Below are 24,157 nucleotides of genomic sequence, written 5' to 3' on the forward strand. Positions count from 1 at the left end.
TTCTCCAATGCATGAAAGTGAAAAAATAAAGTGAAGTCGCTCAGTCGTGTCTGACTCCTAGCGACCCCATGGACTGCAGCCCTCCAGGCCCCTCCGTCCATGGGATTTTCCAGGCAAGAGTACTGGAGAGTGGGGTGCCCTTGCCTTCTCCATGGGGCTAGCTAAATCTTTGTTATCCAGACAGTGAGGAGCTGTCCAGTGCATTGTAGGATGTTTAGCTGTTTCCCTGACATAAACCCACTTGATGATAGTAGGACTCATGACAGAGTTGCTTTAATATTTCCAAATGATTATCCAATTGTCCTATCACCATTTATTAAAAAGTTCCATCTTTTCCAGTCAGTTTGAGGTAACCACTTTTATCATATTCTAATGTACTTGGACCTATTTCTTCACTTTCTTTTCTATCCTTGGTCTATCTATTTGTGTGCTAAATCACACTGAATCAATTGAAGAGACTTTGTAGTATTTTTTTTTAATTAATAAGGTATTTTTCAGGGGGTTTTAGGCTTATAGAAAAATTGAGCAGAAAACACAGAGTTCCCATATATTGCTACTTCTTCACCACCCCCTATATACATACTTTCCCTTATTAACATCTTGTATAAGTATGGTGTATTTCTTATAATGGGTGAGCCATTATTATTTTACATACTGCTGCTGCTAAGTCACTTCAGTCGTGTCCGACTCTGTGTGACCCCATAGATGGTAGCCCACCAGGCTCCCCAGTCCCTGGGATTCTCCAGGCAAGAACACTGGAGTGGATTGCCATTTCCTTCTCCAACGCATGAAAGTGAAAAGTGAAAGTGAAGTCGCTCAGTCGTGTACAACCCTTAGCATGGACTGCAGCCCACCAGGCTCCTCCATCCATGGGATTTTCCAGGCAAGAGTACTGGAGCGGTGTGCCATTGCCCTCTCCAAATCATTTTACATACATATTTATTTATTGTATTTATTTATTTTTGGCTGCACTGAGTCTTCACTGCTGCACATGGGCTTTCTCTAGTTGTGGCCAGCAGGGGCTACTCTCTACTTGTGCTTCGTGGGCTTCTCATTGCAGTGGCTTCTCTTGTTGAGAAACACAAGATCTAAGCACATGGGCTTCAGTAATTGTGGCTGGTGGTCTCCAGAGCACAGGGTCAGTGGTTGTGCCACATGGGCTTAGTTGGCCTCTGGCATGTGGGATTTTTCTGGACCAGTGGTGTCCCCTGTGTTGCAAGGCAGATTCTTAACCACTGGGCCACCAGGGAAGCCCCCTTGAGCCATTATTATTAACTAAAGTCCATAGTGTAGGGTTCACTCTTCATGGGTACACTCTCTGGATTTTGACAAATATGTAATGATATGTTTCCACCATCACAGTCTCATACAGCATAGTTTCACTGCCCTTAAACCTCCCCTGTGCTTCACCTACTTAGCCCTCCTTCCTTTGTGCCACACCCCTGGCAACCACTAATTTTTTTACTGTCTCTATAGTTTGGCCTCTTCCATGTCATTAACTGGAATCATACTATATGTAACCTTTTTAGATTGGTTTTTTTCACTTAGCAATATGCATTTAAAGTTCTTCCATGTATTTTCATGGCTTGATAGTGCATTTATTTTTATTGTTCAATTCTATTTTATTGTATAAGAGCTTCTCTTTTGGCTCAGCTGATAAAGAATCCACCTCTAATGCGGGAGACCTGAGTTCAATCCCTGGGTTAGGAAGATCCCTGGAGAAGGGAAAGGCTACCCACTCCAGTATTCTGCCCTGGAGAATTCCATGGACTGTGAAGTCCATGGGGTTTCAAAGAGTCGGACACAACTGAGCGACTTTCACTTTCACTTATGTGTAAGTGAAACACATACACTTAACAAACTGTTAAGTGTATCACAGTTTGTTTACCAATTGAAGGCAAACAATAGTTTGCTTAGTTGCTTTCAAAAAGCAAAGTTTCGACAATTTTGAATAAAGTCTCTATAAACATTTGTGCACAGGTTTTTGTATGAACTTAAGTTTTCAGCTCCTTTGGGTAAATACCAAGGAGGATGATTAGAGATGGCATGGTAAGGATAAGTTTAGCTTTGTAAGAATCCACCAAATTATCCTCCAAAATGTTCCCTTTATTGTAATGTCTTTATTTGGTTTTGATACCCACCAGCGTTCTTGGTCTTCCCCAGTCAATAGAAATTGACTGGAAGCCAGACAAGAAATTCAGTCAAGCCTTCATTGGGGCTCCAGGAGGGAGCAGAAACAAGTGACAAGCTCCCTGGTTTGGGCCCCAAGGCGGGTGGCTGAGCTTGCTTCTTACGTGGGGTGACGATAGGAGTGTGTCCAGGGGTCTGGTTGGAAGGGCGGTTTAGGTGGTTTGCCCATCCTTTGTGTTGTTGAGTGCAGGGAGCCCTGCGGAACACCCTGCTTTTTCTCCTGACACCCAGTTTTTGCTCCAGGTCCTTCAGAAACAGCAGATGGGTTTTGGTTTTGGTTTGTCTATTTTATGTCTTTTGGTCTAGAGTTTGCCCTAACTGCACATGCACACAATAATTTTTAGTCCCATATAGTTTCTTTGTATACTGTAGCTTGAGAAGAGATGTGTCCAGGTACAAGCTTTTCAGCACTGCAACAAAGGGTCCCAGATTCCAGGCCTGTCTCAGTTCAGGAGTGAGAATAATGGCTGGTCTCATAAAATAAGTCAGGAAGTACTCCCTTTGTGTCTATTTTTCTGGAAGAGATTGTAGAGAATTGGCAGGATTTCTTTCCTAAATGTTTGGTAGAAATCACCAAGGAAATCAACCAAGTCTGGTCCATTCTGGTTTGGAAGGTTATTAATTATTGACTCAAACTGTTTTATAAATAGAGGTCTATTCAGATTAGCTACTTCTCTTTTGACTTTTGGTAGGTTGTGTCTTTCAGGAAATTGACCCATTTCAACTAGGTTATCAAATTGTAAGCATGGAGTTGTTCATAATATTTCCTTATTCTCTTTTTAATATCCATAGGATCAGAAGTGATGGTTCCTCTTATACCTAATAATAGCAATTTTGTCTTTTCTCTTTTTTCTTTAGTTAACCTGGCTAGAGATTTATCAACTTTATTGATCTTTTCTAAGAACCAACTTTTGGTTTCATTGATTTTGTCTCTTTATTTCTTATTTCAGTTTTATTGCTTTCTGCTCAGATTTTTATTATTTCTTTTCCTTTAGTTAATTTGGACTTAATTTTTTTCTTCTTTTCCTGTTTCCCAAGGGAGAAGCTTAGATTATTGATTTTAGATCTTTCTTCTTTTCTGATAATTCTTTTAATGCTATAAATTTCCCTTTAAGCACTGCTTTCACTGTATCTCACAATTTTGATTAATTGTATTTGAATTTTCATTAATTCAAAATATTTTTTAAGTTGAGACTACTTCTATGACTCATGTGTTATTTAGAAGTGTGTAGTTTACTTGCCAAATAATTTGGAGTTTTCCAATTATCTTTCTATTACTGATTTCTATTTCATTGTGGTTTGAAAGCATACATCCTATGAGTTCTATTTTTTAAAGTCTAGATTATGGTTTATGGCCCTAAGTATGGTCTGTGTTGGTCAGTGTTCTCATGTTGAATGAGATATTTTATAGTTGTCAAATAGATCCAGTTGATTGATGATATTGTTCAGTTCAACTATATCCTTGCTTGTTTTCTGCTTGCTGGATCTGTCCATCATGATAGAGGGATATTGAAGTCTCTAACTATGATAGTAGATTTATTTATTTCTTCTTGAGTCCCATTACTTTTTGGCTCATGCATTTTGAGACTCCTTTGTTAGGCACATGCACATTAAAGATCATTGTCTTCTTGGATAATTGACCCCTTTGTCATTATGTAATGCTCTTCTTTATCCCTAATATTTTCTTTTCTCTGAAATCTCTTCTGTTTGAAACTAATATTGCTTCTCCAGCTTTCTTTTGATTAGTTAGCATGGTATATCTTTCTCTGTCCCTTTACTTATAATCTATGTATATCTTTATATATTTAAGGAGGGCTTGTAGACAACGTACAGTTGGATCTTGTTTTTTAGGTGCATTCTGACCTTCTTTGTCTTTTAATTGGTGTAGTAAACCATTGATGTTTAAAGTGATTGTTGATATTTGTTGTTCAGTCACTCAGTCGTGCCCGACTCTTTGCACATGGACTCCATGGACTCCAGCACGCCAGGCTTCCCTGTCCTTCACCATCTCCCTGAGCTTGCTCAAATTCATGTGCATTGAGTCGGTGATGCCATCCAACTATCTTGTCCTCTGTCATCCCTTCTCCTCTTGCCTTCAGTCTTTCCCAGCATCGGGGTCTTTTCTAATGAGTTGGCTCTTCGCATTAGGTGGCCAAAGTATTGGAGCTTCGACTTCAGCATCAGTCCTTCCAGTGAATATTCAGGATTGATTTCATTTAGGATTGCCTAGTTTGATCTCCTTGCAGTCCAAGGGACTCTCAATAGTCTTCTCCAACACCACAGTTCAAAAACACAAATTCTTTGGCACTCAACCTTCTTTATGGTCCAATTCTCACATCCATACATGACTACTGGAAAAAACATAGCTTTGACTATACGGGTCTTTGTTGGCAAAGTAATGTCTCTGCTTTTTAACATGCTGTCTAGGTTTGTCATAGCTTTTCTTCCAAGGAGCAAGTGTCTTTCAATTTCATGGCTGCAGTCACCATCTGCATTGATTTTGGAGCTCAAGAAAATAAAGTCTGTCACTGTTTCCATTATTTCCCCATCTGTTTGCCATGAAGTGATGGAACTGGATGCCATGATCTTAGTTTTTTGAATGTTGAATTTTAAGCCAGGTTTTTCCCTCCCTACTCCTCCTATTTTTAGTAGCATTATTTTCACTTTTAATGCTTATGTGTTACTATTCTGTCCACATCTTTATCCTTATTTTATTCTGTTATCTAGAATTAAGTCTTTGAAAGGCACACCTCAGTTATTTTAATGAAGTTTTTCCAGTAATTTCTTGGTTGGATGAAACTCATCCACTATAGATTCCTCAGTAAGGGCTTCATGAGCAAAGCATTTTCTGAGTTCATATAAGTTTATAACAGTTTTTTGGTAGACTTGATACATGAAGGATAGTTTTGCTGGATAAAAATTTTGCCTCACACTTTGTTTCCTTGAGTTTTCCTAATACTCTAACCTTGCCTTGATTTTTTTTTATTGTTCTCGAGAAGTATGATGCTAGCTTAATTCATCATCATTAAAAGTCATTTGATATTTTTGTCTAGAATTTCTGAGAATTTCCTTTTCTCTGCCTTTAATGTCAAGTAGTTTTATTAGGATATATATATATATATATAGGAATTGGTTATTCTGTTGCAATTTTTCCAGACATAGTATGAGCCCTTTAATATGTAGATTTAATTTTTCTCTTATTTCCAGACAGTTTTCTTGGATTATAATTTTAAACATTCTATCCAATATTTTTTTCCTTTCAGCCCCTTCAGTTATATATAGGTTGGCATTTATTTGCTGGTCTTTTTCTTTTCATTCCATTTCATGTGATAATTTTTCCATGAAAATGAGACATTAGACTGAGAAAGAAAAGAATGATTGGTTACTTGCACCTACATTTTTAATTTTTTAATTATATTGCCTACTTAGTTATATAAAGTATATTTTCATCTGTTGTGTTTGCCTTTGGAACTTTGAACAAAAGTTGTCATTTGATGGGAAAATACACATCTGCATAAATTAAGTGTTAGTCATGTCCGACTCTTTGTGACCCCATGGACTGTAGCCCACCAGGCTCCTCTGTCTATGGGATTCACCAGGCAAGAATACTGGAGTCGGTAGCCGTTCCCTTCTCCAGAGGGGGGATATTCCTGACCCAGTGATTGAACCTGGGTCTCCTGCATTGCAGATGGATTCTTTACCATCTGAGTCACCAGGGAAGCCCCCCTGCATAAGTTAAATCTATTTAAATGTAATGAAGTCACTCTAACTTCAGGAAATTAGACAAGATTTGAAACTATCCGGGGGGTCATGGCTTTTTCTGTGATTTATTTTACTTTGATTGACTTTTCTGTCACTTTGGTAATGGGGAATATTTATTCTACCCTAGACAAGATAGTCAAGAATAGAAGGAATTCCCTCAAGGATGAGAATAAGCAGACTAACACTCAGAAGAGGAAATACCGGGACTTCCTGGATATTGTCCTTTCTGCTCAGGTAAGTCTTTCAAATTCTGAGCCTACTCATGTATCTAATTAATTGCGTGGGTAGTTAGAAGAGAGGGAGGAGGGAAGACAAAAAACAAAATCTTTCAAATTCTGAGCCTGCTTATGTATCTAGTTAATTGTGTGGGTAGTTAGATGAGTGGGAGGAGGGAAGACAAAAGCAAAACTGATCAACTAAATTTAACAGTACTTTTGAATTGATGGTTGGTGCTGCAGTTTGAGATTAAAAACTGAATTCTACAATTCTGTCACTAGAGGGAGTCAGATAAGACTAAATTTTTTACAAATTCAGCAGGATTTGGTGATTATCATAAAGATACATGGTAGTTCAGGGAAACACGGGAAAGTGAATCAGATTGAGCTGATAAACCAATGAGGAAGAGATGCTGAAAAGTCTGGATAAATCTGACAAAATGATTGCAGGAAGTTATTGCAGGGGCCTGCTTTTCTTATCTGTCTTTGGTTCTCCTTTATGCCCTGGGCAAAGCATGACTCAAACTATATATTTGTTAAACTGCATAAAAATGAAAACTCTTATTTGATAGCTAGTTTTTCCCCCTAAAACCATTGTTTTGACTGGGCTTCAAACATCTGTAAACTGACACTGCATAAAAGTATCTCTACTATTCTTTCTAGGCTGAAAATGATAGCTTCACAGATGCAGACCTGTGGTCCGAGGTGAACACATTCATGTTGGCAGGGCATGACTCTGTATCAGCAGGCATTTCCTGGCTCCTCTACCACCTAGCTCTGTACCCTGAGCATCAGGAGAAATGCCGGGAGGAGATCAGAGCCATCCTGGGGGATGGGTCTTCCATTACCTGGTAAGATCTGCATCTATAAACATTTCCTCCTTGTTTTCCTCCTGGGATTTTGCTTTATTCTTTCCTCTTGGTGATCATAGTGTTTCATATGCATACACACACACACATACACATACATATATATATGAGTAGAAGAGGCAGGCTACTATTGTTCTCTTTTTCTACAAGGCCCAAAATTATCCCTTTCTCTTTTACACTCACTTATCGGTAAGTTTTCTATTTCATTGTTTTTTTAGTCAGTGTGTGTGTAAAAGGTCCTATTTCTTTCTTTCACTCAGGCCCTGGCGCTTTGGAAATGGGGATATGATCTCCCTAGATTTGCATCCACAGCTTGAATGGTAGGACTCCAGTGAGGCTGTGCTTCTGAAAGACCTGAGTGAACATCTGTGTTTCTAAGCCTCATGGAGACATTCTCTCCCATCCCCTTGTTCACTTCTCAGGATGGACTTTGGACTTAGAACAAAATAATAAACATACTCAGTCCACATGTGTTCAACTCAAGTACAGTGTGTACCACTGAAGTGCTGAAAGTGAAAATGAAAGTCGCTCAGTCCAGCTCTTTGCGACCCCATGGACTATACAGTCTATAGAATTCTCCAGCCCAGAATACTGGAGTGGGTAGCTGTTCTCTTCTCCAGGGGTTCTTCCCAGCCCAGGGATTGAACTCAAGTCTCCCACATTGCAGGCAGATTCTTTACCAGCTGAGCTACTAGGGAAGCTTTAAGTACTGAGCCACTATAAAAAGGTGCCAGATTTGATGTGGGTTCTGCCTTCAATGAGCTCATACTCTAGTACGGAAGACTGGTCCCCATATATATATATATATATTTTTTTTTTTTGGCTACGCTAGGTCTTCTTCGGTATTCATGGACTTTCTGCAGAAGCAGGCAAGGGCTACTCTTCATTGTGCTGTGCTGACCCGGAAGTTGCTGCTCCCAGGCTCTAGAGTACTGGCTCAGTCGTTGTGACGCACATGGGCTTATGAAAACTTCCATATCCATGGCATATGGAATCTTCCTGAACCAGGGATCAAACCCGTGTCCCCTGCACTGGCAGGCAGATGCTCATCCACAGCACCACCAGGGAGGTCTGATCCCCATAGAGTTGATTGCAATATAACATAGTGAGGGTAAAAAGAGAGATACACATTAGTGGCCACAGAGATTTAGCATGGGAGGCCCAGGAAGACTTATTGGGAGATCTGACACGTAAGCTGCCTCTTACAGAATGGGTAGGAGTTAGTCAGGTGGAAAACTTCGACTCCATTTGGCTAGACTTTGAGCACATCTTTCTGTTCGTGAAGCCCAGGTTATAGATGTGCTCCTCAGATACACTGTTTGCAAGGAAAATGCAGCCATTGTATTTGTTTTGTTGATCAAAGAAAGAGATGCTAACAACCCAGCCCAGTGACTAGAGGCAAAATACCATGTTTCAAATGCAAAAGTCAGCTCAATTAGAACATTTGTAAAGGAAAATATGAATTTATATAGATATAGCAGAGCCAAAGAATTGATGCTTTTGAACTGTGGTGTTGGAGAAGACTCTTGAGAGTCCCTTGGGCTGCAAGCAGAGCCAACCAGTCCATCCTAAAGGAGATCAGTCCTGGGTGTTCATTGGAAGGACTGATGTTGAAGCTGAAACTCCAATACTTTGGCCACCTGATGCGAAGAGCTGACTCATTTGAAAAGACACTGATGCGGGAAAAGATTGAGGGAAGGAGGAGAAGGGGATGACAGAGGATGAGATGGTTGGATGGCATCACCGACTCAATGGACATGGGTTTGGGTGGACTCCGGGAGTTGGTGATGGACAGGGAGGCCTGGTGTGCTGCAGTTCATGGGGTCACAGAGTCAGACACGACTGAGCAACGCAACTGAACTGAAGCAGAGATCTTACTTTTTATAACAAAACACTAGTCATTTCCTACGATAAGTCAAAGGTCTAATCTATATAGCACTAGATGCAGTGTTGACTAGTAAGTTTTTATTCATTCACTGAATTTAGAGACAGTGTATATCACCTCCCACACCAATATTAATCAGATATTTTAACTTCAATTAGGGTACATGTATATACACAATTCAAATATTGGCTTTTCTTATTCCTGTTTGGCCCATGTGAAATGTCAAAACTATAAGGAAATCTTTGCCAGGTGATAAAACACGCTCTAGAGGATCTCTTCGCTACCATTTATGTTAATGAGAGAAATGGCAACCATATTATAGAGAATAAAAAATGGCCTTTCATTACATTTAATGAAATTTGTACAGAACAGTCCCCAAATTTATAATTCTAATAAAACCACACCGCAAAGAGCAAATTTCTGAAAAAGTTAGAAAGTTGTTCAACATCTCCATTTGCTTCCTTGTCAATCTATTTCTGCATTGGGTTAAAAGGCCTCTCATCTTTTCGCACCAGGGCTGAAATAGACAGCGTTATTTTTCTTAAGTATGTAAAGTGCTAGGCTAAGCAGAATTCCTCTTCTTATTATGAGCTTGAGGAGGAAAGAGTTCAAAATTAAAATTTCACATTAACGAATGGCCAAAGCTTGCTAAACAATCAGAAAGACAAATAAAAATACCTGAGGCAAAAAGACCAAATGTATGCTGTCATTTTACTGAACCAACCTGACAATCTATGATCAAATAAAAACTTTACTCTTCTCCCGCTGATACTTCAAACTTGTGTGGGCAAGTACTTTTCATCACTGGGGTGAAGCTCTGAGTGAATCTCATAGTGTTCCCATCCATTTAAATCACAAGAGCAGTCTCATTTCAATAATTAAGCTGTCTGGTCCAATGTAATAATAAAAACTTCAAATTGTTATCCACTTGGAGCATCTCCATCTGTTCCAATTCAGTACTTCTCTGGGTCTGGAAGCCAGAGGTGGGTGAAGCAGTTGTCAGTTCAGTTCAGTTCAGTTGCTCAGTCATGTCTGACTCTTTGTGACCCCATGGACTGCAGCACACCAGGCCTCCCTGTCCGTCACCAATTCCCAGAACTTGCTCAAACTCATGTCCACTGAGTAAATGATGCCATCCAACCATCTGTCATCCACTTCTCCTCCTGCCTTCCATCTTTCCCAGCATCAGGGTCTTTTCCAATGAGTCAGTTCTTCGCATCAGGTGGCCAGAATAAAGGAGTTTCAGCTTCAGCATCAGTCCTTCCAATGAATATTCAGGACTGATTTTCTTTAGGATGGGCTGGTTGAATCTGCTTGCAGTCCAAGGGACTCTTAAGAGTCTTCTCCAATATCATAGTTCAAAAGCGTCAATTCTTCAGCATTCAGCTTTGTTTATAGTCCAACTCTCACATCCATACATGACTACTAGAAAAACCATAGCTTTGACTAGACGGACCTTTGTTGGCAAAGTAATGTCTCTGCTTTTGAATATGCTGTCTCGGTTGATCATAACTTTTCTTCCAAGAAGCAAGCATCTTTTAATTTCATGGCTGCAGTCACCCTCTACAGTCATTTTGGAGCCCAAGAAAATAAAGAGGGGGTTGTTGTTGGCTTCTGCTTACCAACCCTTCCAGAAATGGTCCCAGGAGGGAGAGAGGATGAGGAGAGGCAGCTGGTACTGTTGCCGTCCTGCCCTTTAAACTTGGTGCTTCCTTTTACTCTCAGTGAGGTTTCTGGAGATTCTCTCACTGGGACTTTATGATGATGATTCATGGGGCAAAGAAATTCCTGTCCTTAGAGTGTCCTTCAAGCTGGTTCAGAAGCTGTCCTTCTTGCTGGTTCACTGGCCCATAGGACTCACTGTAGGCTTCTTGCTTTGTCCCTGCTCCTTTCCCTGCCTCTCTGTCAATTGTGAATCATGGCCTTTCCTACTAGTTCTGTTCTTCCCAGCCTCTAAGGAGCACATGTCAGAACATCTTCTTTAATCCCCTCTTTGCTAAATATGAAGGGAACCCCCTCTCCAGCATTCTCCACAGCACTCCAGCATTCCAGCAGTTCTTTGGAAGGATCTTTTTTCCCTCTCAAAACTTGGAGGCCTCCTCTCTTCATTCCTTAGCCATTCCTTGATTTATATGATGAGCTAAATGTTGCAAAACGTTTTCAGGAATCTTCTCAGCAAATCCTTTACCAGTAGTTTAGTGCTTCACTTTATTATGAGGATATTTGGGGTTTTTTTCAAGTAGAGTTAATTTATAATGTTGTGTTAGTTTCTGGTGTACAACAAAGTGACTGTACTTTTTAATATTCTTCCCCTCACCTAACCCCTGTGGTAACCATAACTTTGTTTTCTTTGATGGTGCTAGTGGTAAAGAACCCACCTGCAGTGCAGGAGAGGTAAAGAGACGCGGGTTTGATCCCTGTGTCAGGAAGATGCCCTGGAGGTGGGCACAGCAAGAAACTCCAGTGTTCTTGCCGGGAGAATCCCTTGGACAGAGGAGCCTGTTGGGTCACAGTCCATAGGGTCACAAAGAATGGGACACGACTGAAGCGACTTAGCATGCACAATCATAAATTTGTTTTCTTTGACTGTGAGTCTGTCTCTGCTTTGCAAATAAGTTCATTTATATCATATTTTAAATATCACATGTAAGTGATGTCATATACTATTTGTCTTTCTCTTTCTGACTTATTTCACTTAGCATGATGATCTCTAGATCCATCCATGTTGCTGCAAATGACATTGTTTCATTCTTTTTATGACTAAGTAGTATTCCATTGTGTATATATAGCACATCTTCTTTATCCACTCATCTGTTGATGGATATTTAGGTTGCTTGCATTTCTTGGCTCTTGTAAATAATGCTTCTATGAACATTGGGGTGCACATATCTTTTCAAATAAGAGTTCTCCAGATATATACCCAGGAATGAGATTGCAAGAGTGTATGGTAGCTTTGTTTTCAGTTCTTTGAGGAACCTCCATACTGTTTGCCACAGTGGCTACACCAGTTTGCATTCCCACCAAAGTATAGGAGGTTCCCTCCCTTTTCTCCACATTCAAGGTAAGGATGTGTGGCTCCTATATGGTCCCTTGTCCTCTGGGACCTCAGCTGATCCTGAGGCAGAAAGTGTTCCTTTTTAACATTCCGTTACATAAACAAATGGGTAAAAGGACTTTGACCAGGAGCAAAGGTTGAATAGAAAAATATGTCAGTATTTACAAACTGAATATGGAGTCTGAGTTCCCTGTGCTCCCTCTCTTGTACTCACAGGAACCAACTGAGCGAGATGTCATACACCACAATGTGCATTAAGGAGTCACTCCGCTTGGCACCTCCAGCCGTGTCCATTTCCAGACAACTCAGCAAGCCCATTACCTTTCCAGATGGACGCTCTTTGCCTGCAGGTCTTTGCATTCTTTTCCTAAGCAGTTTCTAAAGATCACTGAATCCTGGGGACCACAGTGAAAAAGACCAGAGGGATTCTCAACTCTTGGAAGAGTCAAAAGACAAACTTCGGGATAGCTGGCTTAGGGTTGGGCACCTGCTAAGTTCTCAGTGGGTAATGCCTTGACCAGATGTGGGTTTCTGAGACTTTCCCAAAGGTATATAGTCATTTGAAGCAAAGCTATGAACAGAACCTATATCACCAGAATCCCAACTCAGGGTTTCTTCCATTATGGGATGTTGTTTCTAAGATAATCCTGGCTTGGCTGCATTTGACACCCAGCAAGACTTCATGGGAGATGAACACTTTTATCTTTATCTAGAAGACCCAAAGAGGGTCTTTGTCTTCATCATCATAGTAATATTACCCTAGTAAGTATGCAGTACTTAAAAGTTTACATAGAGCCTTCAAATAGATTATCTCATCTTTTTCATCTTGGAACACGCTCTTAGCAGATGCTTATATGTGTTTTGCAGTTTACAGAGCACTTTCAGATAATTTTGGTGTAGCCAAAAACCCACTGGGGGATCCCAAAGTGCATTGAGCAGAGCTAGAACTTGCTCAGAGGTTCCATGTCTGGAGCCCAGTGCTTTTCAGAACAGCACAAGTACCTGAGCAGGGCAAGTGGGAGGCAGAGAGATCACATGAGATACGCTCCACTTAATCTGCTTCAGTGTTCAATTAACTCTTGCCCTTAGGAACAAGCCAACAGGATTGCTTGTATCAGTACCAACAGCCTGTCACTTACTGTCCCTTTGTTGACAGATCTAGAATTACTTTACCAAAATTATTTCTGATAACCCAATAATCCTCAAATTATCTCACCTCTTTTTTTCCTTTTTTGTTTTTTAAATTTTATTTATTTTTCTTCTGTCTTTTTTAAAATCCTCATACTACATGAACATTTGCCAAAATTCCCTACTTCCATGTATGACCTGCACCAACAGAAACTTGTCATTGGATCTGCAGAGTGGAAGTACAATTCTGTTCCTAAATGTACCTAAGCTGTTGTGTCTGGATACTTTATAGTCCATGAATAGATGCATAAACAATTTCTAGAGATAGTGGAAAACATAAACATAGGCTATCATTTTGACATGATACCAAGAGTGCCTTAAGATAGAATCAGGTATTAAATAGATCATTGATTTGAAAACTGAGGTGCCACCAGACCCCATCTTTTTATGGGTCCTTCACTGCTGGCATCAGCTACAGCCCACAGAACTCTGCCAGGAACTAAGTCTTTCCCTTCAAAAAGAAAAGTGTTACTGAAGAGCAGTATAAAAGGAGCTCACAACTTGCTCTTTTTTCTGCAATCTCTTTTATTTCCTTCCTTTCTCAGGAATGACTGTGGTTCTCAGTATCTGGGGTCTCCACCACAACCCCGCCGTCTGGGAAAACCCACAGGTATGACTGTCCCACTCTCCAGATTTCCTTTCAATGCCTTTTATTGGTCAAACCCAACAGGAAACCCCGTGGGTCAGTTTGGAGCCCAGAGCAAGGTGGGAAAGGGAGGAGAAAGGATCTGAAGAGGCAAAAAGAAGGTTTGGAGCATACCTGAGTCTCTTGAAATTCTAAACACGTGTGCAGATACTTCCTTTTTTATACGCTGCTAGTTTCAAACCCGTTATGTGTAACGGCAAGTTGGACAACTGATCACGTAGGTCATCTTGGCTTGACTTCTAAGTAGATGCACTTGTACCTTCAAAGTGCAAATACTACCACCGGCCATGGTATTTCTGCTTTCCTCTTTCCTAGTCTGGGTAGCAGACTAATCACCTGGGAGACCAGACAAGGTCAGCAGGTCTACAGTTGTGCTGTCCAGGGTGGTAGCCATTAACCACATGTGGTGTGGAGCACTTGAAATGTGGCTGGTTAGAACTGAGATGTGCTGGGAAAGTAAAATTTTGCAGCTGTAGTACAAAAAATAGGAAATATTTTCTTGAAGTAATTATGTATATGAATTCATGTTGGAATGATCATATTTTCTGTTAAATAAATTATATTAGAAAATTCATTACCCCTTGTAAAAATGTGGATACCAGAACATTTGAAATTACATATGTGGTGCATGGATATTTCTGTTGATCAGTGCTAAGCAGTAGCTTCAGAAATGTGTTAATGGTGTTTTGGGGATGGTCGTGGGGTTACCCTCTCATTTCAGGTCTTTGACCCCTTGAGGTTCTCCCAGGAATGTAATAAAAGACACTCCCATGCTTACTTACCATTCTCATCTGGACCAAGGTGAGGACTATTTGAAGTTTTTAAAAACACATAAAAATGTTTACCTGGAAACAGCCTTCTCGCTTCAGCCCCCCAGCTCTATAAGTTCTTCTATGGAAACTTATCTTCTCACCTGACCATGAGGTAGATCTTAGTGCCTGTTTGAGCCACTGAAAGTGTCAGTTAGTTTCACGAAGGACAACACCGTTTGCTACGGCATCCTATACAGCCATGGCTCAGACGGCTAAACAGCAAGGCAAGCTGTTGCTCATGGGTTCAATGCAGGTTCACTCCCAATAAAGATGAGATGATTCTTTTTCAGAAAAACAATTTATTTCATCTTTTATTTCATCTTTATATTAGAATCTTAAATTGTAAGACACTTGATATATGCATCATGATGAGTCGATATACACTGTGAGAAGATTCCTTCCCATGTAGTTCATTAACATATTCTTCAGCTTACATACCTGTCCTTTTTTGTGTGTGAGAGGACATTTAAGTTCTTCTTTCTTAGCAAATTTCAGTTCTACAATACAGTGTATTACCAACTATGGTCATCATGTTTTATTATACATTAGAACTTCATGGCGGGTTGGGAGGGGGTGGAGGGAGGAACAATTCTGTGAGCAGCTCCAAGTGCCACCCTGTTTTGGAAGGGCATCAATTTGAACCTTCCAGCTCACATTCTTACAGGGAACAAGGTAAGTCCAAAGTCCAAAAGTTGGTATGGAATTTCATGTGCAAATGTATTCTTAACATCAGACTTGTTTTTCTAGTATCTTATTAAAGCGTCAGAAGAAGTATCAGTTCTTCCAGTCTCTTTTTTCTTGGTGTCTGCAGGAACTGCATCGGGCAGAATTTTGCCATAGCTGAGATAAAGGTGGTTGTTGCCTTGATTCTGCTCCGCTTCCAGATGAGAGTAGAGCCCACCAAGCCTGTTGTCTTCATGCCCTACATTTTCATCAAACCCAAGAAGGGGATCTACTTGCACCTGAAGAAACTCCCCTAATGTTAGAGCCTAGGACATGATGATTTTATACATTTTGTTTTAAAGTTAAATTTCAGCTCAAGGTCCAGGAAAATAGAGAGTAATCAAAGTATGGTGACATAGGGTGTCACCTTGATATGTTTCTGTATGATTCAGAGATTTTCTCATCTTTTCTGTTTGATTCTGGTTATTACTAATGCCAAATATCAAGAATTTTCTAAGTGGCTTCCATATATTTTCTGCTGTTTTAAAATCTCTTTCAGAATTGCACTCATAATAGATGAATGTATGCTCACGGTAAAAGATTTACAACACTAGAAAAGCTATGGAGTAAGAAGTAAAAATCCCATTTCACATAGCCACACCTCCCTGCCCGATCCTACTGCTTTTCCTAAAAACAGAATAGCTTGGGATGCATTCTTTCAGACTTTTTCCTGTACATTTCATATATGCATATGTATGTACGTATTCTTGTCTATGGGATCATATCCATATTGTTCTTCCTTTTTTCACTCAATAAAAATACATCTCATTTCTAATCATGACTTCATGAAATTCTGTAATGTGAATATACTATAATTTTTTTAGCTCTTTTCCTATTATTGGAGACATTACTTTTAGTTTTCAAAACATGCTTATTGGCCATTTATGTTTATCTTTGTTTTGTTCTCTGTAATGTATATGTCATCTATGTTTATTTTTCCATGAAGTTATCTTTTTCTTATTGATTCATGTAAGCTCTTTACATATTGTGGATAATAATCCTTGATTATAACTTTTCTTTGTAATTTCCCCCCATTCTTTTACTTTTTGAAAACTGTATTTATGGTGTCTTTTATCATACAGGACTTCTAAATTTTCACAAAGTAAGGTATGTAAACTTGTCTTTGTGGTCTGTGGGGTTTGAGTCTGGGATAAGAAGGCTTTTGTTTGGAATATTTTCAAGACATTCTATATAGTTTCCTGATGCTAACAACTCTTGTGAAGCCTGAACAGGAATTTCTTAATGATTTCGAGATTCACCACTTATTTGATGTGTAAGTGCCAAATATTTGATACATATTAGATACTCAGTGGATTAATATACATGGTCCCTGCCTTCATGGAGCTTCTAAAGTGGAAAATGGATACCAAATAGATAAATACAAATTGTATTAATACTGAGTGCCATGAAAGAAATGAGTGGTTGAGCTAGACAGTAATCCAGTGGAACTTACTTTTTTTCACTTAAGTATAGTTGATTTACAATGTGCCAATCTCTGCTATATCAGCTTTACACATATATACATTATTTTTAAAATTCTTTTCCCAGGTTTATCCCAGGAAAATGAAATGAAAGTCACTCAGGCATGTCCAACTCTTTGTGACCCCGTGGACTTCTCCAGTCCATGGAATTCTTCAGGCAAGAATACTGGAGTGGGCAGCCTTTCCCTTCTCCAGGGGATCTTCCCAACCCAGGGGTTGAACCCAGGTCTCCTGCATTGCAAGCGGCTTCTTTAGCAGCCGAGCCACCATGGAAGACCAAGAATACTGGAGTGGGTAGCCTATCCCTTCTCCAGTGGATTTTTCCAACCCAGGAATTGAACCAGGGTCTCCCGCATCTTAGATGAATTCTTTACCAGCTGAGCTACCAGGGACGCCCCTTCAAGCTGTGTAGGGGTGTCATTAAGGGATGGCAGTTAGGTTATCCCAGGAGATTGGATATAATTCCCTGTGCTATACAGCAGGACCTTGTTGATCCATTCTAAATGTAGTAGCTTGCATCTACCCAACCCAAACTCTCAGTCCATCTCTCTCCCCCTCCCTTCCCCTTGGCAACCACAAGTCTGGTTTCTCTGTCTGTGAGTCTGTTTCTGTGTAGTAGACAGGTTCATTTGTGCCATATATTAGTTTCCACAGTAAGTGATGTCATATGGTATTTGCTTTTAAGGGGAATTTACTTTAGATGGGGTTGTCTAGAACATCTTCTTTGAGAAGGTGACAAACAAGTTGAAACCTGAAGGATGGTAATGGAAGTTAGCCCTCCTTTTCCTCAAGTGCCTCATAGCAGCAAAATTATGGCAAGTAGATGGACAGTTTAAATAGCCCTTAAACATGATCCCTGCCAAGTAAAAGCAAACTAGTATTCTTGACAATATGGGTAGACAGTAAATGGAAAGTAAGCACTGATCACATCAGTAATAACCCACTCTAACAAGAAGGTCCCCAAATAGAGGGACCTAAACCAGATAGAAATTTCTTTCTTTCTCACATTAAAATCTCAGGGAGGCAAGTGGTCAGAGTTGGTAGCATGGTTTGCTTTACAAGACCGTCAAGGCATCCAGGCTCCTTCAGTCTTTTGTTCTCCATCTTCAACACGTGGCTTTCAGTTAATGATCTGAGATAGTTATCAGCTCCCACCACCGCATCTGCCTTTGAGCAAGTGAGAGAACATAAGAGGGAATGGGAAGGTATGCACCTTTCTTTATGAAAACATTAGCTGGAAATTGTATACATCCCTTCTGCTCACAGCTCTGCCTATAACCGACTTCCTCCTTTAGCTGAAAAGGAGACTAGGAAATGTGGTCTTTCACTGGGACCATGTTCTCAGCTAAAACTATTGATATTTCTGTAAGAGTGGAGAAAAGATGTTGAAGGGACACTGAGTCATCTCGGCCACAAATAGCCTACTGATGTTTTTAAAATAGAAACTGTATCAGGGATAGCGCTGAGACCGTGAAGGGTGTCATAGCATTTAGAGTCTAGTAATTAAAGGTCACCATTCAGCAGGCCATACTGGTAAATCTATAAGTATTCAGTCTCAAGTCAGGAGTAGGTGATGTGGGCAAGTATCTTGAAGGAGTCACATAAACCTGACCAAAATGCCATCACTCTCTCTTTTGTCCCCCCAACTGGGAGATGGCACACAAGCAAAAAACAATGTTCAACTTCTTAAACACTAATCTTAAAGTTTTTCTGTAAAGGACAGTACACCCAACAGAGTTAGTTGTAAATCATATCAAGTGTCATGTTTTTATTCTTTACCTTCTGTGCATCACTGATCATTTTACAAATTTGAAGAAAACAGCAAATCTTCCCCCAGAAATACAGACATTTTCTAAGCGCCAGTAAAAGAGCTTGTCTATGACCTTGTGACACTAGTGGGCTCCCTGAGCCCGTTTCTGGAACCTATTGAGAGCCATTCCTTTGCCCTAATATCTTGGAGAACCTTAGCAGATGGATATGTCTGGTAGTGGAGGTACCCCATGTTCAGGAGGCAAGTCATTTCATCCTTAGGCAGTTTGAGAATACTGAACAAAAAAACAACTTCCGCCTTTGTAAAACTCACCCATTGGTACAACTCAAAATTTCTTTAACAATATATAGATTTGATGGATAGCTACATGTAAAAGGATGAAACTAGATAACTTTTCTCACACCATATACTCAAAAAAATAAAATGAATTAAACACTTCAAAGGAAGACTAGAAGCCATAAAATTCCTAGAAGAACACTACAGGCAGTGAGCTTTTTGTCATGGGTCTTAGCAATAATTTTCTGGATCTGTCTCTTTATGTAAAGGAAAAAGGAGCTAAATAAATAAATAAGACTGCATCAAACTAAAAAGCTTTTGCACAGGGAAGGAAACTATCAACAAAATGAAAAGCATACTGAATGAAGATTCAGATGATATGTCTGCTGCTGCTGCTGCTGCTAAGTCGCTTCAGTCGTGTCCGACTCTGTGCGACCCCATAGACAGCAGCCCACCAGGCTCCTCCATCCATGGGATTTTCCAGGCAAGAGTATTAGAGTGGGTTGCCATTTCCTTCTTCGAATGATATGTCTACTAAGGGGTTAATATCCACAATCTATAAAGAACTCATCAGTTCAGTTCTGTTCAGTCGCTCAGTCGTGTCCGACTCTTTGCAACCCCATGAATCACAGCATGCCAGGCCTGCCTGTCCATCACCAACTCCCAGAGTTCACCCAGACTCACATCCATTGAGTCAGTGATGCCATCCAGCCATCTGACCCTTTGTCATCCCCTTCTCCTCCTGCCCCATATATTAAAAAAATCCAATTTAAAAATGGGCAAAGGACCTGAATAGGCATTCTTCCAAAGAAGACATACAGAGGACCTACAGACAGATGAAAAGATGCTCAATGTCACAAATCATTGTTGTTCGGTCACTCAGTTATGTCCGACTGTTTGGAGCCCCATGGACTGCGCACGCCAGGCTTCTCTGTCCTTTACTATCTCCCAAAGTTTGCTCAGATTCATGTCCACTGAGTTGGTGATGCCATCCAATCATCTCGTCCTCTGTCATCCCCTTCTCCTCCTGTCTTCAATCTTTCCCAACATCAGGGTCTTTTCCAATGAGTCGTCTCTTGAAGTCAGAATCTTAGCTCACCTACTTTTCCTCCTGTTTACTCAGGAATGCCTTTGTTTCTCAATATTTGGACTCTTCACCACAACCCTGCTGAATGGGAAGACCCTCAGGTATGACAGTCCCAAACTCCACCCAGTGGCATCTGAGATAGTCAACAAGGATAGAAGGGAACAGAAGATATTCACAGTAGAGGGCGTGGTTAGAACAATCATCCATAGATTAGGAAAGAGAAAACAGAACAAAATTCCTGTGTTTTTAAAAGAAAAATACTTTGGGACTTCCCTGGTGGTCCAATGGCTAAGACTCTGCACTCTCGAGGCAGGGCCCCCAGGTTCAATCCCTGGTCAGGAAACTAGATCCCACATGCCACAATTAAGAGTTCATATGAATGAACTCCCGGAGTTGGTGATGGACAGGGAGGCGTGGTGTGCTGCGATTCATGGGGTCGCAAAGAGTCGGACACGACTGAGCGACTGAACTGAACTGAACTGATGCCTCAATTAAAGATTCTGCATGCTGCAAACAAAGACAGAAGATGCCATGTACCATAGCTAAGATTCAGGGCAGCCAAGTAGATAAATAAATATTTAAAAATAAAACAAAGAAAAGAAAAATATTTCCCATTTGTAAAGTTTCCAGTGTTCCATGACGATTCTTCATCAACCGAAACACATCACATCCTTTTGGGAAGTAAAAGGTATGTGATTAGTTGACTGACACAATGTCATTTAACCACCTTGCACCCCACTTTCATTTATTCATAAAGTCAAGCTAGTCATTGAGTTGTGATATAGACCACAAACAATTTGTTACTGGAAATCATTAAAGTAGCAAAATTATAAAGTCTTTGCCTTGTAAAACATTAGCGCATATTTGAGTTTAGACCTTCAAAAATCCCACTCTCATTTACATTTAAAGTTAACCTGAATGAGGGTGAGAAGGAAAGGAGAGACCTACAGGGTCTGGGAGAGAAAGAGCATGATCCTTGGCTGTGAACCAGTGTTCAGAGCCATCACACAGTCTAAATCCAGGCCGTGCTCATCCACACCTCCCACAGAGATGGGGAGGTGGAGGGGCCAGGATCTGAATGACTTGAGTATTTGAATTGCCACCTCTTGACCTTTGCACAGGGATTCCCAGATGGCTCAGTGGTTAGGAAGCCACCTGCCAATACAGGAGACACGGGTTCAATCCCTGGGTCGGGAAAATCCCCTGGCGGAGGGCATGGCAACTCACTCCAGTATTCTTGCTGGGAAAATCCCATGGACAGAGGAGTCTGACAGGCTACAGTCTGTGACAGTCAGTCACAGAGAGTCTGACACAACTGAGCACACACACACGAACTTTATACAAGTCACTAGCTCAGTCTATTGGGAACCAAGACAAAAGAAAAGAGTAATAAATAATTTGATTCCTTGTCAATTTGTATATGACAAAGGCAGTTATTTACTGTGAAGGGATAATCAGTTCAGTTCAGTCACTCAATCATGTCCGGCTTTTTGCAACCCCATGGACTGAGCACACCAGTCCTCCCTGTCTATCACCAACTCCCGGAGTTTGCTCAAAATCATGTCCATCGAGTCAGTGATGCCATCCAACCCTCTCATCCTCTGTCGGCCCCTTCTCCTCCTGCCTTCAATCTTTCCCAGCATCAGGAGGCTTTTTTAATGAGTCAGTTCTTCGCATCAGGTGGCCAAAGTATTGGAATTTCAGCTTCAGCATCAGTCCTTCCAGTGAATATTCAGGACTGATCTCCTTTAGGATGGACTGGTTGGATCTCTTTGCAGTCCAAGGGACTCTCAAGAGTCACCGTTCAAAAGCATCAATTCTTCAGTGCTCAGCTTTCTTGATAGTCCAACTCTTACATCCATATATGACTACTAGAAAAACCATGTGTTGTACTCAGTCACTTAGTCGTGTGACCCCATGGACTGTAGCCTGCCAGGCTCCTCTGTTCATGGGGATTCTCCAGGCAAGAAAACTGGAGTGGATTGCCAATTCTTCTCCAGGGAATCTTCCCAACCCAGGGATAGAACCCAGGTCTCCCAAATTGCAGGCAGATTCTTTACCAGCTGAGCAACCAGGGAAAAACCATAGCCTTGACTAGACGGACCTTTGCTGGCAAAATAATGTCTCTGCATATATGCTGTCCAGGTTGGTCATAGGTTTTCTTCCAAGGAGCAAGCATCTTTTAATTTCATGGCTGCAGTCACCATCTGCAGTGATTTTGGAGCCCCCCAAAATAAAGTCAGCCACTATTTCCCCATCTATTTGCCATGAAGTGATGGGAACAGATGCCATGATCTTAGTGTTCTGAATGTTGAGCTTTAAGCCAACTTTTTCACTCTCCTCTTTCACTTTCATCAAGAGGCTCTTTAGTTCCTCTTCGCTTTCTGCCATAAGGGTGGTGTCATCTGCATATCTGAGGTTATTGATATTTCTCCCTGCAATCTTGATTCCAGCTTGTGCTTCCTCCAGCCCAGCGTTTCTCATGATGTACTCTGTATATTAGTTAAATAAGCACGGTGACAATATACAGCCTTGATGTACTCCTTTCCTGATTTGGAACCAATCTGTTGTTCCATGTCCAGCAAGGATCAAACCAGGATCTCCCACATTGCAGGCAGACAGTTTACTGTCTGAGCCACCAGGGAAGCCCTGAAGGGAAAATTAGTATTAGTATTAGTCGCTCAGTCATGCCTGACTCTTTATGACCCCATGGACTGCAGCCCACCAGGCTCCACTGTCCATGAGATTTTCCAGTCAAGGATACTGGAGTGGGTTGCCATTTCCTTCTCCAGGGGATCTTCCCAACCCAGGGTTTGAACCCGGGTCTCCTCACTGCAGGCAGATCCTTTACTGACTGAGCTACAAGGTAGTCCTTGAAGGGAAAATAGTGAAGTCAATAGATTTGGCTAAGTCGGATTGTATTTTAATTGTCCTAATGATTCATAAAGGAGATCAGCCCTGGGATTTCTTTGGAAGGAATGATGCTAAAGCTGAAACTCCAGTACTTTGGCCACCTCATGCGAAGAGTTGACTCATTGGAAAAGAGTCTGATGCTGGGAGGGATTGGGGGCAGGAGGAGAAGGGGGCGACAGAGGATGAGATGGCTAGATGGCATCACTGACTCGGTGGACCTAAGTCTGGGTGAACTCTGGGAGTTGGTGATGGACAGGGAGGCCTGGCGTGCTGCAATTCATGGAGTCATGAAGAGTCGGACATGACTGAGCGACTGAACTGAATTGAACTGAATGATTCATGGTTGCTTTTTATCCTAGGGACATATTAGATCTGCTCCTAGATTGCACAGTCTCTGCTTGCTCCAGATGTGTTTTCAATGGCAGGCCTTTAGGAGCATCAGGTCAGTTCAGTTCAGTCACTCAGTCGTGTCTGACTCTTTGTGACCCCATGAATCGCAGCACGCCAGGCCTCCTTGTCCATCACCAACTCCTGGAGTTCACCCAAACTCATGTCTATCTAGTCAGTGATGCCATCCAGCCATCTCATCCTCTCTTCTCCCCTTATCCTCCTGCCCCCAATCCCTCCCACCATCAGAGTCTTTTCCAGTGAGTCAACTCTTCACATGAGGTGGCCAAGGACTGGAGTTTCAGCTTTAGCATCATTCCTTCCAAAGAATACCCAGGACTGATCTCCTTTAGAATGGACTGGTTGGATCTCCTTGAAGTCCAAGGGACTCTCAAGAGTCTTCTCCAACACCACAGTTCAAAAGCGTTAATTCTTCTGCGCTCAGCTTTCTTCACAGTCCAACTCTCACATCCATACATGACCACAGGAAAAACCATAGCCTTGACTAGACGGACCTTTGTTGGCAAAGTAATGCCTCTGCTTTTTAATATGCTGTCTAGGTTGGTCATAACTTTTCTTCCAAGGAGTAAGCGTCTTTTAATTTCATGGCTGCAGTCACCATCTGCAGTGATTTTGGAGCCCAAAAAAATAAAGTCTGACACTGTTTTCAATGTTTCCCCATCTATTTCCCATGAAAGGATGGGACCAGATGCCATGATCTTCGTTTTCTGAATGTTGAGCTTTAAGCCAACTTTTTCACTCTCCTCTTTCACTTTCATCAAGAGGCTTTTTAGTTCCTCTTCACTTTCTGCCATAAGGGTGGCGTCATCTGCATATCTGAGGTTATTGATATTTCTCCCGGCAATCTTGATTCCAGCTTGTGCTTCCTCCAGCCCA

At 41.1% G+C, this 24,157-nt stretch overlaps 1 protein-coding gene across 1 annotated transcript in view; it reads left to right on the forward strand.

Annotated features, from left to right (window-relative positions):
• Nucleotides 1-15,602, forward strand: part of LOC104984606 (cytochrome P450 4X1) — a 49,038-nt gene extending 33,436 nt beyond the window's left edge. The window contains exons 7-12 of the mRNA XM_010834422.1: nt 6,080-6,186; nt 6,831-7,018; nt 12,193-12,326; nt 13,710-13,774; nt 14,532-14,611; nt 15,434-15,602. Coding sequence (XP_010832724.1) covers nt 6,080-6,186; nt 6,831-7,018; nt 12,193-12,326; nt 13,710-13,774; nt 14,532-14,611; nt 15,434-15,602 — 743 coding nt within the window. The remainder of the gene's footprint in view (nt 1-6,079; nt 6,187-6,830; nt 7,019-12,192; nt 12,327-13,709; nt 13,775-14,531; nt 14,612-15,433) is intronic.
• The last annotated feature ends 8,555 nt before the right edge of the window (nt 15,603-24,157 follow it).

Source organism: Bison bison, unplaced genomic scaffold (genome assembly GCF_000754665.1).
Source record: "Bison bison bison isolate TAMUID 2011002044 unplaced genomic scaffold, Bison_UMD1.0 scf7180017864033, whole genome shotgun sequence".
NCBI lineage: Eukaryota > Metazoa > Chordata > Mammalia > Artiodactyla > Bovidae > Bison > Bison bison.